At 27.2% G+C, this 18,642-nt stretch overlaps 1 protein-coding gene across 5 annotated transcripts; it reads left to right on the forward strand.

The window, feature by feature from the left end:
- Positions 1-5,574: 5,574 nt before the first annotated feature.
- Positions 5,575-18,067, forward strand: LOC111276795 (agamous-like MADS-box protein AGL11). Of its 5 annotated transcripts, XM_022862639.2 has the most exons (10): positions 5,575-5,723; positions 6,223-6,375; positions 6,641-6,871; positions 15,656-15,737; positions 15,866-15,927; positions 16,395-16,494; positions 16,647-16,688; positions 16,795-16,836; positions 17,157-17,311; positions 17,904-18,067. In XM_022862639.2, the coding sequence occupies exons 3-10, from the start codon at positions 6,690-6,692 to the stop codon at positions 17,905-17,907; spliced, it is 669 nt and encodes a 222-aa protein (XP_022718374.1). In that variant the 5' UTR covers positions 5,575-5,723; positions 6,223-6,375; positions 6,641-6,689; the 3' UTR covers positions 17,908-18,067. The 5 variants fall into 5 exon arrangements, with proteins under 5 accessions (XP_022718374.1, XP_089619707.1, XP_022718367.1 ...); XM_089763581.1 differs by lacking the exon at positions 6,223-6,375 and having other exon boundaries at positions 6,427-6,871; XM_022862632.2 differs by lacking the exon at positions 6,223-6,375.
- Positions 18,068-18,642: the final 575 nt, after the last annotated feature.

Here is an 18,642-nt window from a genome sequence, read left to right on the forward strand (position 1 = left end):
CATTATATATAGTCTTTATAATGTTGACATTCTTCTTATCATGTTGTTTTATGGTCAATAATATGTTTTTAGGTTTGACCATACAGTTTGACATACCAGCCACTATTGTTTTTCTTTTGTCAAACAACCGACCCACAAATGAATGTTTCTCTAATTGTTTTACGGGTAGACAATTGTGAAACCCATAAACTACCCTCACACCCCATTCATCATTGCTTGCCAATTTAAACCCATATAACTAAAATGGGAATCACACTTCTTTGTCTCCGTTCCCTTACACTATTTTTTTTTACATTTGTCATATTCTTTTGCTGCATATATTTTTCACTACATTCATATACGAATTTGATTCTAGGTTTTCTACCTAGACATCCTAAATTAGAGTTTTTAAACACCACTACAAAACTAATATCTTTTCCTACCTGTCTTACTAAAGAAATAAATGCTTCCCTGCTACAAATTAGCAACTACATAACAATTTGAAATGTCATATTTTGCATTTGCAAAAACTAACATTAAAAAAGTGATCTTTATGCCTTCCAAAGTTTACTTTAAAAATATAATATTACCTTTGCAGTAATAAATAAAGAACTACAATCATATTTGGCATCAAAATTCTTTGGTGATTCATTCCACTTTATCAGTGTAATTTTCAAATTATTTTGAATGTTAATTAAATAAAAATAAAAAAATATTGCTTCCGAAAATGCATTTTTGGTTCATTGTAGTGTTTTTCAAAAATACATTTTTAGTACATTGAAAAAGTTTTCGAATATTTATTTCTAGTAAATTTCCCATGTTTTCAAAAATTATTTTTTGTTAAATTTTTTGCATTTCTAAAAATAAATTTCCTAAAGCTACTAAATAATCATGGATGTCATAACGTTTAGATTCGTAGACCTATCGCTAAACATTGACTTGAAGAGTCGCCACCAATCTTTTTTGTTTATGTGCGATTGGTCACCTAATTGAATTTGTCTTTTTTAAAGAGAATTCTTAAGTTCGACAAAGGTAAATTCAATGTCTGCGAAACCAGAACTAGGTCCAAGAATACAGCTACGTGTGAGGAAGGTTACAACACCTCACAACAGCCATTGAAAGATGGTACCAACTCAATTTCATGTTATCCAATAAGCCTTAAAAATTTTACCAAGTAATTAATTATTGAAAATTATTCTTAATTAACTCCAATACTTTTGGCAAAAAATTAAGAAAATTTTCTTACCTCAAGAATATGCAAGAAAACTATTGTTTCTCTTGTAGAAGCTCCATTGTTAGATTATTTAACATTTAAAAATTTTTCAAAGAAAGAAAGAAAAAAAAGAAAAAAAATAATGATTCGACTTTTGATATAAATCTTTTTCTTTTTGTTTTATATATAAAAAAAAAACTCATTGCTTTTATACAAGAAAAATTGATACTTTTAACTTTTCCTAAAAAATATTTTTCTTGATAATTTTTATTTTTTAAGAAAAATTGGTCCTTCCAACTTTTTCTCAAAATGCTTTTTTCTGAAATTTTAATTTTAAGAAAAATTGATACTATCAACTTTTTCTCAAAATGCTTTTGAAAATTTTTATTTTAGAAATTTTATTTTTAAGGAAAATTGATACTTTCAACTTTTCCTCAAAATATTTTTTTCTTAAATTTTATTTTCAAGGAAAATATTTTTTAAAATTTGATTTTTAAGAAAAATTGATACTGTCAACTTTTCCTTAAAAATAATTTTTAAAAAAATTTTATTTTTTATTTTTCAGAAAAAATTGATACTTTCAATTTTTTTCAAAAATATTTTTTTTATTTAATTTTTTATTTTCAAGAAAAATTCATACTTTCAACTTTTTCTCAAAAATATATATTTTAAAATTTTATTTTTAAGAAAATTATTGAAAAATGAAGAAAAATAATTCCAATTTAATCAATAAATAAATAGACATAAATAATAATAATAATAAAAAAAAAATAAAAAAATCTTAACGTAGCTCGGTTCAGCGGCTAAAACAACTCGGCTTGAGGCACAAAAGTAGTAAGAAGGCATGGCTCAGGTGGTTGGCTCGACTCGACTCGGCTTGAAGATAGGCTGGAACGTAGGTCAACTAGAAGCAGGTTGATCCGAATCAAAACGCGTGAATCTTGGGATCTCTTAACGTCCAAAACGACGTCATTTTGTGATAATATAAAAGGCTAAATTCGATCTTTTTCACTAGATCTCTTCTCTTTTTTTCTCTCTCTCCCTTTCCTTTTCTTTTTTTCTCTCTCTAGGATTCAAGATCGCAGGTTGAATCTTTCATCGGATTCTGAGATTTTCTTTGAAATCTGGGTAGGGTCACTAGAATTTGGTCGAAAGTTCACCAGTTTCTGAAAAATAAAGGTCGAAAATTGGAAACTTCACTAGAAACTTTGAATATTGTAGGAAAGTCGTCGAAAAATTTAAATCTCGTCAAAAAATTCACCGAAATATGGAATTTTTCCAGAAATTTTTCAGAAAAAAAAATAAAAAATTTCAAAAATTTTTCTAAAAATTCTAGAGCTGCCTTCAAACTTTTTCACTTTTGTTTTCTTTCTATGTGCTTTCTGTGTGTTTTTTTTGCTTCTGATTAATAGGTATTTATAGGATCAATCACAAAGTTTCTGATTAATCCAAATTCTTTCTTTAATTAGGTTTCTGGATTATCAGATTAATTATATTCATCATAGAGTCTTTGAATCCAAATCCACCTATGACTCTACCACCCTTATTTATGGCCAGATTCATTCCCATTTTTATTATTTTTAAATATTCTAATTATTATCTCCTAACCAAAAATTAATCTGAAAAAGAAAAGAAAGAGGAAAAAAATTTAGAAGAAAAACAAAATCAATAAATCAATAAATTACATAAAAATAATAATCAATTAAACCCAAATCTTTGGGTTTGACTAACCCCATTTGGACCAAGTCCAATTGATTCGGACCTGGACCAAATTGAGTGTCTACACTGGATATGTATATCTAGTTACATAAAGATTCTTTTGAAAATTCATTTATAATAACTCATATTTGAAAACATATAAATACTTTCAGAAATAAATTTTTATAAACTCAATATATTTTTTAAAAAAAGTAATTTTAGAAAGTGTGAATTTAGAGATAAAATCAACTTACTTAATTGTCATCTCCCAAATCTTCATTACTTAGTTGTTTCTCTCAAGTTCACTTTTCAATTTGACAATATATAAGATATTACAAATTTTGATTGTGAATTTTGATAACAATATATCTTGTTGCTGGGAAGAATGAGAGAAGAAAGTTGTTAGAGAGAAAAGAAAAAGAGAAGAGAAAAGGAGAAAAAGAAAAGGGTGCATGAAGGATAAAAAAGTAATTTATTAATGGGTATTTAAATAATTTTATTAAAGATTAAGTCTATAATATAAGTTTTAGAGTGTAGTGAGTAAATTTTGGGGTGCAAATAGAACCTTTCTTTTAAATATTAGATTTTTGGGCATTTAAAATATCACCAAGTTAATAGATATACGCTAGAAAGGAGTGTGGGTCATTTTAGGTGTAGATTTTCTAAGGATTGGGTTGCTAGAAAGACATGTGGGTCATTTTACAATAACAATGTACTAGGTGTATATTTTTCCAAGGACTGGTTATTGATCGAGTGATTCCGGCTCAAGTCAAGTTTGGCCTTGGACAAGCTTTTTTAAGCTTAGGTTTGGTCCAACCAAACTTGAAATATTATTTAATTAATAAAATTATTTTATATAATTTTAGTTATAAAATATACTTAAAATAATAATATATTAATATATTTTTTAAAAAATTTTAAAATTTTAATTTTTTTTTTAGCAAAAATATCATGAGCGAGGCCAACTGGGCTCATGAACAAGTCTATTTAGGCTTTGCAGGCAAATTCCAGACATTTTAAACATTGAAATGTTGAAACTTTAAAATGATATCAATTAAACATGGAAAGTGTTATACTTTTGGTTGTATAAAATGCCACTAATATAAATTATCTATGTTTCTCATGGTTTACTATGCCTTTAAAATTTGAAAATACAACAACTTAGTTGAAGTGTAATTTGTTTTGAGTTTAGCGGCATCAGATAAAGATATGAGGAAAATTTTTGGTTAAATGCCAATTCTCTCGACAAGGTCAGTTTCAGTGGTCATGCATGCAGCGTTTTAGAGTTGTGCCAGTGGAAGTGAGCTTCACGAACGACATTTTAAGGCGTCTTACAGTGGTCATATATCAACATATAACTATCAATCTTCCTTTAAAAACTTTTCATATTATATTCTATTCCTAAATTATATGCTTTTGCAACATAAAAAGTTCCAAAGGTTATTGAAAACTGGAAAATAATTAAAGCTTTACAATAAATTAAGCCCATGCTTTATTTGTATCTCATAATGATTTTAAGACCAAGAAAAATGACTTAGTGAACTAAATAAGAAAAATAAAAATAAAAATTTTAAAATAAAAATTATGGTATTAAGAAGAAAACCTATAGTGATCTTAAAATCGAGCTGGTAATAGCGTACAAAACAAATTTTTTTACAAATGCACTCTATATTTCAATTTTAATTGAATCAATGTAATTCGGTTAATTAATTAGTAGACCACTAAATTAATTTTGATTGGCTATCAAACATGATTTTAAAAGAATTTTGATTTTCGATTAATTTAATTCAAGAATTGAATTAACCTAAGTTTTAACTAAAATATAAAAAAAAAAACCAAAACTAAAACTAAAGAGATATGAAGTAAACCATTTCATTTTATAAACTGTTAGAGTTTTTAATTTAATGGTATTAAATATTTTATTGGACAATTTTATTTAGTTTATTTCAAATATAAAAAAATTAGGGTTTAAAATATAATTTAACTTAAATATATTTTATTATTTGATTAATTTTAAAATTAACCAAATTAAATTTGATTTATTAGATTTTCAAAACTAATAAATTCAATACAATTAATAAAAATAAAATAGCATATAATTTGATTTTGATTAATTCAATTTAAAACTAATCAAATTAATGTAATAAACATCCTTTGCCACTCTTAACCCTAACCCTAAGCATGTATAAAGTATATAAATTGAGAGTGCATTAAATATAAACTCTTTATGTTTAGAATTTTAAAATTTTAATATTAATTTTTTAATGAATTTTCTTTGATATCTACACACTGACATTAGATGAAATATAAACTGTTAATATTTATATAAGGTAGGGTAGGTACTAGGTAGTGCAGAGATACGTGGATGACACCAAAGACCAAACCCTAATTCCATTGAATTGGAAGGAAAGAGTGAGACAGGGAATTGGGATCAATCTCACACCGCCCATTAAATTGACAAACAAAAAGATTCCTAGTGGGAAGGGCACGTTAGTGAGTTCAGGGGCCTTAAATAACGACTATGAAATGGAAACGTTATTGCCAAAAATGGTGGGAATTTGCACCTGCAAAGTTCTTTCATTTAGCTAAAACTACAACGTCCTCTCTGCCCTTTCGGCAAATTACAATTCCAACGCCTTTTTCCAACTCATAGACTAAGACTCCCCCATCTCTCTCTTCCTTTTGTATTCATTCTAGCTCATTATCTCCCCCTCTCTAGATTGACAAACAAAGCAAAGGGCTATCAGCCGATCTACAGACCAAACATTTTTCCTTCTTTGGAATTCGTAATTTTCCGAAAGCTGAAGTGACCGGAAGTGTGACCAAAGCTCAGGTCTGTCCGTGGGCTTTTTCATCTTCTTTGAAAGAAGATCTTGTCAAAATATGTATATACTTACTTTTTATAACAATATCTGTTTACCTAAATGCATGGTTTTTTTGCTTTTCTTAAGAGGTTTATATATCTTCTTAGATCTGTTGTCAGAGCAAGGGAATCTTCTATATACTTCCTTGCATGAAGAAGATCTCTTTTCCATTTCTTTCCCTTCTTTTCTCAGCATAATCACAGATAATTCTTTGGTTTCCAACAAAATACATGATGGGTTTTCTTCGTTTGTCATCCCTACTTGATCTTCAGACGATGCTTTTTCTTCTTTTCCTTGATTGCCACTGCTTTAATACCTTTGTCATACCTATATTTTATGGTTTGAATTTCGGACAATCTGTACAGATCTGTTCAAATCTCTTCAACTTCCGTTCATTTAGAGTTGATATCCTTTTCTTTTCAAGTTTTTATCAGCCAAAAATAATAGAAGTTCTCTATCCTGTTCTAGGTCTCCGTTGAGGGCCTATGCTAGACTAGTGCGACCGTATACGCACGCACATTCATACTGGAGAAAGAGGATGCTATATTTATGAAATAAATAAAACCCAAAAATCTTGTTCATTTTTACTAGCTAAAGATTGAAAGTTTCTCGGAAGATAGGGTATGGGAATGACTAACTTTTTCTCCATGCCCTTCTTATTAATTGATGCAGGTTTTCTCAGTGGTTTTGCAACCTTTATTACTTCTACTTAAGTCAGAAACAATCCATTGTTTTGGATCTGCTTCTACTCACAATTTTCTTCTTAGCTTTTCATCACTTTTTTTACTGATCACATCAGATATTTCCAAACCCAAAAAACCAAAAGAAAAGAAAGAAAAGAAGCCTTAGGAGACAAATTCTAAGCCACCAGGGTGTATTGCTGCAGGTTGTTTAGGAAGAATTCTGTGAACTGAAAAAGGGTTAATTTGGTGAAGATGGGAAGAGGAAAGATCGAGATCAAGAGGATTGAGAACACCACCAATCGTCAGGTTACCTTTTGCAAGCGCAGGAATGGGCTGCTCAAGAAAGCTTACGAACTTTCAGTCCTTTGTGATGCGGAAGTGGCTCTCATTGTCTTCTCCAGCCGTGGCCGCCTCTATGAGTACTCCAATAACAAGTAATTAACTTCTCTTTTCTTCCTCAAATCTCAATCTCACCTCATGCTATTTTTGGTTGTGAATTGTGATTGCTTTGCTTGGGATCAATTTCTGGCTTGTGGGTTCATTTTTTTATGTCATTTATTTTAATCACATGCATGGTTTGAACATTCTTCACAAGAAAAAGCTTTGACAAAAAACAAGAATGGGACAATGTATTTTCTGAGCTGAAAACAGAAAGTGAGCAGACAATGGAAGTCAGCCAAATCTTAAGTTAAGTGGCTGTGATTTTTAGCTATTTTGGAGAGTGTCAGAAGCTATTATCATATATATATATATATATTATGATATTATATTATATGTTTTATGAATTTAGATATTTAATTTCATATCTCTTGCATGTATAGCTGAGTTTCTTTTCTCTGTTAAAATTACCATTTCTTATTTCTGGAAATACGGGCAAAGTCTAGTCGATCGGCAGCTATCTTAAAAACGTTTATAATGACTTATCCTAAAAAATAAAATAAAAATTTTATAATCTAATTAAATATCTTTAGATTTGTTATCCTTAATACTTATATTAGAGAATGCATGAAGTTCTCCTATATCAACTCCATATAACTGAAAGTTAATACTTTTTTTCTGTCAAAATAAAATTTTATTAAATAGTAATCAAAAGGTTACAAATATGGAACCTAAAGGTTTGAAAGACCTACAAAACACTAAAAATCTAATATGATATTATATCAATAGTAAATAAGATATCCAAGAGCAGTGACAACTGATAACAACAAAAGTTCAAACATTCACAAAAACCCAAAATCGAATAATCAATAAAACTAATCTAAAAACCCAGATTACTAAGGAACTTGAACTTGCACAAAAAATAAATGCTCCTTTCTCTTTATCCTGGACCAAAGCACAACCAGATCTTGAGAATTCAATCAGGATGGCTCCAACAAAGCAACATGTCAGCAACTCCTTCCATCAATTGCTAGCAAAAATATCAGAAACATCGAATGACCCATCAGAATACTTTACTAGAAAAAAGAAACTAAGATTCCAATTAAACACCAATCAAACGGACTCCGAACTACTTTCCTCATGAGCTTGCTTCTCTTTCTTCATTTTCATAAATTTTTTTTAATTACGATATCTTCCTCTTGATAAGAAAGACCAATCTTTTTTTCCAATTCTGACGGCTTCATCATACAAAGTACTTATATTTTGGATTAATAAAGATAGAAAGTAAATATAATTTTAGGTCCAATCATAAAATGCAGAGTCTCTCCGATCATGCTATCTAATAAACTTTAATGAACTTTATATTTTTCATGTGTCTTAGCACAAATGAACTCCATAATTTTCAAGTGTCTTAGCACCAGGGTCATATCTCCGCCTTCATTTTTGTCTTGCAACTTTATTAAGGTTTCTTAGGTTTTTTTATCACTACCAATTTTATAGAAATTCACAACAACAAAATTATCGTTATATAAAACATAAAAAATCCAAATAAGTAATAACAATTAAAAATATTATAAATATAATAATATTTTACAACGATATTTTTATTCGTTACAATTGTAGTTGCTAATAATACATTTTCTAATAGAGTTCTTTGTTTTCCTTTCAAAGTCCGTATGCTTTTTTTTTCTTCTTCTTCCTTCATGTTTGAAGACTTCTAGCGGATGCCAAGTGCCTTGAGCTTTTGGCTTTTACACAATTGAAATTGTGTTTCACTTTCCAACAAAATTGTCAAGTCTCTATTACAGAAACAGTGACCCTACTACTTGCGAGGTCAATAATGGGTTAAAGGATCGATGGATTAAGTATACATAATGTTATAGGTGAAAAAATCGTTGGTTTTCTTAGTAGGGTTCGAATTATCAAATGAATTATTGTGAACACTTAATTTTGTCTGATATCATTTGAAATTGTTTTGAGTCCCAATTGTGGTGAGCTATGAACTAGTCCATTTCTTGGTGGAGTTGTTTATGATTTGGGTATTTTAAATCAAAGGCTTAATAAGTTAATTTTGGTTTAGTTTATCGTATTGGATTTTGAAAAATAAATCAAATAAATAAATTTAAAATTTTAGAAATAAATCTCAAGTGAAGGAGAGTTTTTGGACTTGAAATGGCTCCGGCCGATGGTGTTTGGCAACGACTTGTGAAGGCTGACGTGGTGCTCGCTAGTTGAAATCTGAAAAAATAGGTTGAAAGATCATTTGAGATGTAAAAGAGAGGGAGGATAATAAAATTAGAGAGAGAAGCTAGCCAAAAGAAATGAAAGAAGAAGACAAAATTTAGCTTTTATAGCAGCATGAAACACTATATTTCAATTAAGTAAAGAAGATCCATGCCTCAACCCGGATTTGGATGGGGAGCTCGCGCTTGAAACCCAAACCTGTAAATTCAACACTAAGCCGCACCACTGAGTCAAGCCAAGATTTTAGCCTTTCCAAGCTAGTTTCTGTTCCTTCAAATGAGCCATTTTCTAGTCCTCGTCAAGCCGATTTTTTTTTTTTGTATATTTTTTTTTATTTTGTTTTATTTGTTTATTTTTGAAATATTATACATGTTTAAATTTTTAGGAAAAATTAGAAGAACTAAGTATAAAAATATATAAAATAAAACTTTAATAAAATTTTAAAAATAAATAATAATTATCCAATTATTAGATTATTAGAAATTACAAATGGTTAATTTCTAGAAAATTTTCAGGCAAGAAATTTTTCTCTAAATTTTACCCAAATTAAAAAAAATTTAGGTAAAATTTCAATAACAATAATTAATATTTATTTTCAAATTACAAAAGAAATATAAATAAATTTAATAAAATTTTAGGGAATGAATTAACAATTATTCAAAAGATGAGATTCCTAAAAATTTTAAATGGTAAATTTTTAAAAAATCTTTAGGTGAGGAATTTATCTAAATTTAACCCAAATGGTGAAATAATTTTAATGAAATTTCAATAAAAGTAATTGTACTCTTCTCCAAACTAAGAAGTAAAACCATAAAATTTTGTTTGAAAATAAATTCCAATGATGAAATTCTTAATAATTGCAAATGGATGATAATCTAAGACATTTTTAGGTGAAAAAATATTTTTAATTTTGGCCCAAATGATGAAAAAATTAGACATATTTTCAATAAAATGAAAATTTAACAAAAAATAAATGATTAAATTTTTCTGACGACGGAGCATTTTCAAAAAAACAAATAAGATTTTTAAATACTTTAGAGGTAATGAAATATTTTAAAGAATTCTATCAAATTAATAAAAAATTTTAAAAGTTATTTTCAATATTAAATTTAAGACTGTTAAAACTATAAAATTTTAAGATAATTTATAATTAAATGGGTATATATTATAGAAGTGCTATAACCTTCTTTACATTTAACTGAACTTTTAAATCTAGTTCTGTTAAGAAGATTAAAACCTATTTTTTAAAGACTGATAATCAAGTTTAGGATTGGTGGTCAATCAAACTTTAATAAAAAATTGATAAAGATTTTTTAAATTATATTTAATTATAAATTTACGAATTTATACGTTATGATAAAAATAAAATATAAAAGAATAGAAAGTTCCAATATAGAAGTAAAGACCTTCCAAAGTGAGAGTGTGTGGTCCCATTTGATAGAAAATATAATAAATATATGTGACATGCTTTATATGCATCTGATGCATATGCTACATATTAAATGGAGAGTTGGTTAGGGAGCAGTCTTTTCGGAAACTGGCCTACGACATTGAACCGTTAAGGAATCATGAGGGCTATGTCTTGTCTTCTGAACTGGTCAACTAGTTCAATCATTTTCATTGCCTAATCAATGATAATTATTAAAATCTAGTGGAGTATGTGTGTTCTTTTTTAATTAGAACATGTTCTGAATATGTATTAGCAATTTGACAATATTTGTTTTTCTTTACAAAGAAGATAGCAACTATAAGAATAAGAGAAGGAATGCAAGTATGAGAATTTGAATATCAGATCTGTTCAATGTCTTCTTTTAATGATACAATTGAATGAATCAACTCAATTAAACTTTGAGTTTGAAAACATTAGTTTTGATTAGTATGATGGTTTAATAATAAACTAATTGATTAGTTTGAAGGTGAAGATTCAAAAGAAGATAATCAATTATTGGTTTAAATTGGCTATTTTGATATTGGTTTTACAATCACTTGTTAGGAAGGCATAATATATCCTAGGTCATGTCTGCAAGATATATAACTAATTCATAGACAAACAATTCTAACATAGATTAAGCACATTCGACTTGAGTTTCAATATATATCTACCATAATATATATATATATATATGTATGCCTTTTCCCTAATGAGACACTCTAATAATTAGAACTTGATACTTATATTAAAAGTTTAATTAGATCTTGGGAGAGTTTATAAAATAGGATATATAATTAAAGCTACCTCTCTTTGTTTAACTCAAGTCACTTGTCTTCAATATATCTTTAAAAACTATTTGAGTATATAATTGTAAATCTCTTAATTATTAAAAAATTTTTTAAGTTTGTGACACAAGTAAAATTATATCACCTCAACCGAGGAATTGATAAAGAAATCAGTTAAAAAATTTTAAAATATATTTACTAATAAAGCTATAATAATAATTTGAATTTCTAAAGAAGGAATTCAAATTTTAAAAAATAATTCATCATGTTTATGCTCTATTTTGGAAATTGTTTATTCCATCATTTTCTCTTTAATTATTCCATTTTAAGATAACTATAAACTTTTTCCTTTATTCTTTTAATATTTATCTAACTATGTTTCACAATTGGATGTGTTATATGACCAAAATTAAATAGATCATTGACTTTTGAAATGCTTGTATACACTCTATGGAATCGATTATGAATCCATTGACTTTGTAGATTCAGTGTTAACGTTGGAGATAAACTCTGTCATATCAAGAAAAGATTGATATATCATATCAACATTGGCTTTCAATGTTTTTAATGTCAGACGTATAAGTCAACATCTGTTAGCACAGAGTTCCAAAAATTTCTGTTTCATTCTTTCTGAGATGCCAATTTCTTCGGTTTGTCTGCTACTATTTCTAGCTAACCATGAAACTTTCCGATCTTTCTTTTCTTTCTATCTTCACTAAGATATGTAACCATTGCTTTGTTAGCTTTTCCTTCATTGATAAATTAATGCATTTAATCTGTGTCCTTTACCTTCCTGCTTTTTACTCCCACTGCTGAAAGAATGAAATAAAGCAAAAACAAAAAAAGGATGAGTTTTCTCCTCCCAGCAGCTGTTGTACTGGCAGCTGTAATTGTAATTTGCATCATCAATGGACCGAACTTCAGTTTTATAATATTTAAAAGTGGTAAGATTCAAATAGAATTAGATTTGATTTAAATTTTTTAAATAATATTTAATATTATAAATTTTTTAAATTTGTTTCAAATTTGAACATATATTTTTTTTTTAAATTGATCGATTCGAATCGAATTTTATCGATTTAGTTCGATATGATTAATTAATTTTTAAATTTAACTTTTTGTTTTTTATATATTATTTTAATATAATTTTTAATATATTTAAATAAATTTATATATAAAATAATTAATTTTTTTATAAAATTTAAAAAATATATAAATTAATAAAAATATATAATTTGATTTGATTTAATTTTTTTTTATTTTTTTACATCTCAATTAAGAATTTGACTTGAATTTATTATATATATTTAATATTTAAATTTAATTAAATCAAATAAAAAAATCCTAACTAAATTAAATACTATAATTTTAAATTAGATTTTCTTTTTTTTTTTAACCCTTGAGAATCGCAAGTGAAGCAAACAACGCTTTTATTTCAATTAGCACCTAAATCATCACGTCACATCGTTACAGTAGTGAGCCCTCCCCTCCCACCGCCAGTCTCCATCCATCATTTTTCTTTTATTTCTGAGCAGTGCTCTTTATCTTATCCACCTCGTGCTATAACACCGCCATCATTCACAATATACTAATATTTCTTTTTCTTCTATCTTCGTGGGTATTGGTTGAATTATTTGATTCCCTACCAACATCAATGGATTTAGAATTTTTTTTAAAATGTTCACTTCTAATATATATATATATATATATATATATATATATATATAAATTAGTGGATAAATTTATTAATTTTATAAAAAATATATATATTCGAAAAAATTTTAAATGTTTAGTAAAAAATTTTTCTTTAAATTTTCTTATTTTTTTATTTTTTGGATGTCTACATGAAAATTCTGGAAGTATCCAATAATTTATTTTTTCAAATTTTTAAATTTTTAATTTTTGAGATATACATAGATACTCTAATTTATAAGGTGGATCCACCAATGATAATATGTAATATTGTGGATAGGACAAGCCCTTTATTGTCCAAACTTTTGATATTAATTTAAGAGTTCATATTTGATGTATTATCAGTGTATATATAAATTATGCACGATCGATACATCATACAATGATATCTCATAAAAAATTTAATTTTAAAATTTTAAAATCTTAAAAAAGACACTTAATCTTAAAAGTATATTAAAATTTTTTTATGACATAACATTGTGTGATTTATTGATAATATATAATATTTATACGCTAATAAATCTACTACTTGCTTTCTTTGCTTGAGTAAGTCCATGCAATAAATATTACTGCTATAATAGTTTGTTTGAAACTTGAATCAGTTCTCTTCCATTTTTGTATGATTGCAATCTATAGTTGGTCACAGCTATTCTGATCAGCTACAAACATCAATTTCTTTTCTAATGAAAAAGCCAAAGTTTTCCTTCTTCTCTTTTAGGGCTTTGAAGATTTCTATCCCTTGCTCTCATGGGAAGCAATCTAGATCCCTTTCTTTGCCTTCCTTTTGTCTTAGATTTCCATTATAAAAAGGATATTGGAACTGTCTTTCGTGCTTCGCTAGGCCTTTCCTTCATTGCTAACACAAAACAATGTTGCTCTCTAGTTTTGACTATCGTAATTCAGTTCTTAAAAGTTATTACTTTTACTAACGACCGTGAGACACACGTTCGAATGCAGCAAATATAGCCTAGATGCTGCGGTTCAATAAAGTTCGGTTTGGAAAAAAGTGTATATTTAAAAAGTATGGTGAAAATTTGAGGTATGAGATTTTTAATATTTGTTATTATTGAGAAAAAAATCATATTTAAAAGCATAAATAAGCCATTGTTAATTTTATTTAATTAAATTATATCAAGATGTATAAAAAATAATTGTAAGACTTAATTTTAAAAATTATACAAAAATACAAGTTTTAAATTTTCTTGAAAAGATTAAATATCTTCAAGCTAGAAAATAGATAGTTATATTCCCTCTATATAAGTAATTCAAAATATATTAATATATCAAAAGATGAGAATGCTATATATTTAAAAATAATTATAAAAAATGAAAAAAATAATTAGGGAATAATTTTTTTTTCATAATTACAAAATAAGGAGGGTATTTGATAATTTCCCTTCAAACATAGTTTGCAAATCACAAAAACAGCTCCCTCCCAAACCATGCCATGTTTGTCATTACGTTAGTAGTCAAAACCTGTGTTTTGAAAGTCAAACACAATGCAAAACGATATCTAAATAACATAAAACTTTTATTAATGTTGATTTAATTATATTGCATTGGATTTTAATAACGTTGATTTAATTAATTATTTCCGTGAGAATGAATACATCATAATTAGTAGTACATGAAACTTTTATTAATTTTCAATAATGTTGATTTAATTAAATTCAATTGAATTTTAATAATGTTGATTTCATTTTTTCCGTGAGAATGAATCCATCATGATTAATAGTGCATGATGTTGCTGATAGCTTTGCTAAATTAAGAGTGAATAGATCCAAAATCTTAGAATGGTAAAGTTAGATGTTGGTTCATTCTTTTCAGATGTAATTTTTTTTAGTAAGATATGCTACTCGATGTTTGCTATTCTGGTCATTGTTTTGTATCTGAGTTATTTATCAATGAAAATTTCTGCCTTTCAACAAAAAAAAAAATAGTGCATGAGTCTTTCACTATGTTGTTCCTTCCTTCCTTTGTTCCTTTCCTTTCTCTTACATTTTTTAAACCTAGATAAACAAGTAACAAAATATATAATTGAGTATTCATGAATTATGAATTTGTTAATGCATTTTTTTACATTAAAGTGATATATATATGTGTGTGTGTTTATATATATGTGTGTATGTGTGTGCATGTAAAAATTATCTCATACATTGTCAATAAAATTTTTAAAATTTCACTAACGAGGTTAGAGTTTTTTTTTCTTCTATAATTAGTTAGAGGATTGACACACGATCATTTAAGATATGTTTAAAAAATCAAAAGATTAAAATAATAAAAAAATAAAACATGCATGACAATTTTTAACTCAACCTATGAAGTTTTTTTACTCAACAGAGCAGTATATAAATATAAATATATATATATATATATTTATTAAGGAATATTATCTATTTTCTATTGCTTTATTTAGCTTTGTGATTTTGTGAAGAATATAAATTGGAACTGTTTGACTCATCAAAACAATTTGATTCAAATCTGCATGAATTTTACTCCTAGTTGACCCAAAATATTAAAGTCAGAAATCTCATATATATAACTGAAGCTGGATATATTGATTCAAAAATTGAAGGACAATATATATGCATGTGTTTTATTAGTTTACATGCTTATTTATATGTAGAGTCCATGTGAATTTGGGTTTTTCTGCATGAATTTAGGAACTTTTTTTTTGTTGGATGCAGTATAAGATCAACAATAGAGAGGTACAAGAAGGCATGTTCAGATAGTTCAAACACAAACACTGTTACTGAAATCAATGCTCAGGTAATTAATATATTGTCATGAAGCATGCATGAATTTGCATGGCAAGATTGATGACCATTTTCCACAAATTTGTTCAACCAATGAATCTTACTTTTTCTTGCTATTTTGATTCATTGAACTGGCTGTAGTATTATCAGCAAGAATCAGCCAAATTGAGACAGCAGATACAAATGCTACAGAATTCTAACAGGTAATTAATATCCTTGAACAATGATGATATGAACCAAGAAAAAAAAAAGTAGCTAGCAATGCCAGCATAAAAATTTGGGGGCACTAAGCAATTATATATAACAAAGCTTGCTTTTCAAAAATAAAACTTGAATTTATAAATGAAGATTGAAGATCTATAAATTAAACTCTATTGCCCAATTACGGCATTTTCTCCCATAATTTCCTGCATTTAAGAATTTCTTTTAAGAAAAGAGGAATCATAAAGATTGATACAAGGATTTGGATAGATTTCTTTTCATATATGCATTGCACTTATAGATTTCTTTATATATATATATATATATATATAAATTGAAGAACATAAAATTTTGACAAAAACACATTTGGTAAGAATCTTTTATGTTGATTCAATATTTATATATATATATATATATATACACACACACATATATGTTGCTTATACAGTTTTTTTTTCTTTGTTTGAAGGCACCTGATGGGAGATTCCTTGAGTTCCTTAACTGTTAAGGAGTTAAAGCAGCTAGAGAATAGGCTTGAGCGTGGCATTACTAGGATCAGGTCAAAGAAGGTAACAAAAATAAGAAGGAAATATGACAATTTAAATGCATCTAACTCATCAATTATTTATGTTCATCAAATTATCAATATTATTCCATAATTTTTTTTGTTTTCTTTATGTTCTTTTATATAATTAACTTTGGTTTCTTTTTGCTGCAACAGCACGAAATGCTGCTAGCTGAAATAGAGTATATGCAGAAAAGGGTGAATTCTAACTTTCTTATGACTTTTTCTAACGTTGTTAACCCCAATTCTATATTTAATGAGTTTATATAACTTAAGTTGTACCTTAATTTTCGCTTTTATATAGGAAACTGAGTTGGAAAATGAAAGCGTTTGTCTACGAACCAAGGTAAACACATAATTTAATGGATTCCCTAATAATATGATTAAAGGAAATTTATGCTAAAGAAATATGCCTTGCTATCCCAACACATACACTTATGCATTTATGTACATACACACAAACTAATTGTTTTGGCATGGATACAATATGTTTGTGTATTATTAAAGATTAGTTACGGGTAACAACAGTCATGTGGTCTGTCGTTGTATCTCTAATGTAAAAGTTTACAATTTATAAGAAGTGACAGTATGCCCTAAATATCTGGTGCTGTTGATTGTTTTTGGTCTTAGAGAGACTAATTTTATGCAACTTATGTCAAACGCTAGATTGCAGAAATTGAGAGGCTTCAGCAGGCAAACATGGTGAGTGGACCAGAGCTCAATGCAATCCAAGCACTAACTTCTCGCAATTTCTTTAGCCCAAATGTGATTGAGGGAGGAATTGCCTACTCACACCCTGACAAGAAGATTCTCCATCTTGGGTAATTCTCTATTGCATTTTATTTTTACCCACTAATTTGTTTGCTTCCAAGCAGTTTTGTACTATTAATTTCTCCATAAATGATTCTCCAAGCATGCAAAAATGATATTGTTACTACATGAGTCAATTATTTATGTTCTATAATTAGGTGCAATTTCTCCTAAAATATTGAACTTGAAGCCTGCAAAATAAAATTTCAAAATCTACAAAACATGCTTGGTAATTATTGATAATGAAAATAATTTTCATCTTGTATATATTAGTCTATCTCTTATATATACAAAGGAGAATATAGTTTCAAGTTATGAAAAGAAATGATAAATCTTAAAATTTAAATTTTAAGATACCAATTGTTCAAAATAATTGCATAAATTAACTAAACGAAAATTTGAATTTGTATAATAATTGTTTTTGCATGTCAACATGTGTGATATTTTGTTTTATACTTTTACAGTTTTACGTTTTTTAAATGACCATATATATATATATATATATATATATACATTATTATAAATTCTTATACTTGACTTTAATTTACGTTACAAAATTAAGGGATGGGATTAATAACTAATTGTTTGCAACACTGATTGCAGGTAGAAAGTTGGAGAGAACAAATCTGAAAATGGTGTTTTCATATAATATATATGAAATAAGCATGCATTTGAACCATTTGTACGACTATTACGAAGTTGGTGTGATATAACTGTTACCGGTTATTTGCTTGTTTTTAATTGGAGTAGCACTCTCATTTATGGAACGTGCATATGGTTATGATTAATTTTGCATGTGAAACTGTTTAACGTATTAATTAATACTATGAATTCCGTAGATACTTTATTTTATTCAGAATCTTTTAAAAAGATTTTCAACACGATTTGAATGAAATTAAATTTAACTATTAATCAGATTCCTTGATATCGAATTCATGTCAATTTAAATTTGATCTAAATTTGGCTTTAGAAAGTGTTAGGCCAATTTTAAATTCATCACTTTGGGCTTTATTTTACCGTCGGGTTTATGGGTATTTTAATTTTCTGAACCATAATTTAGCAAATGTAACATGCTTAAAATTTAATTATTCTCAACCTAAACTATTATCTTTTTATTAAAAAAAAAAAAATCTTAGATATTCAAAATGGAAAATTTAACAATTCTGAAATATTTGAAAATATAAAAATAAACATTGGGTCATAAATGGTATCGAGTTTTTTACTCAAAAAAATGTATATTGATTTTAAATACTCCTTTTATCTCAAATTATTAATTCCCTTTTACTTTCATGGAATTTAAAAATAGTAAAATAAAAACTTTGAATTATTTGTTTCAATTTTT

This window comes from Durio zibethinus, chromosome 7 (assembly GCF_047325235.1).
Source record: "Durio zibethinus cultivar Kanyao isolate XHJ-2024 chromosome 7, ASM4732523v1, whole genome shotgun sequence".
Lineage (NCBI taxonomy): Eukaryota > Viridiplantae > Streptophyta > Magnoliopsida > Malvales > Malvaceae > Durio > Durio zibethinus.

What these genes read in the sequence shown, in the direction of transcription:
- LOC111276795 (XM_022862639.2), top strand. Translation starts at nt 6,690, where the DNA reads ATGGGAAGAGGAAAGATCGAGATCAAGAGGATTGAGAACACCACCAAT. An exon ending in CTAGGATCAGGTCAAAGAAG is followed by an intron (nt 16,495 to 16,646) that starts GTAACAAAAATA and finishes TTGCTGCAACAG; the next exon opens with CACGAAATGCTGCTAGCTGA. An exon ending in GCGTTTGTCTACGAACCAAG is followed by an intron (nt 16,837 to 17,156) that starts GTAAACACATAA and finishes GTCAAACGCTAG; the next exon opens with ATTGCAGAAATTGAGAGGCT.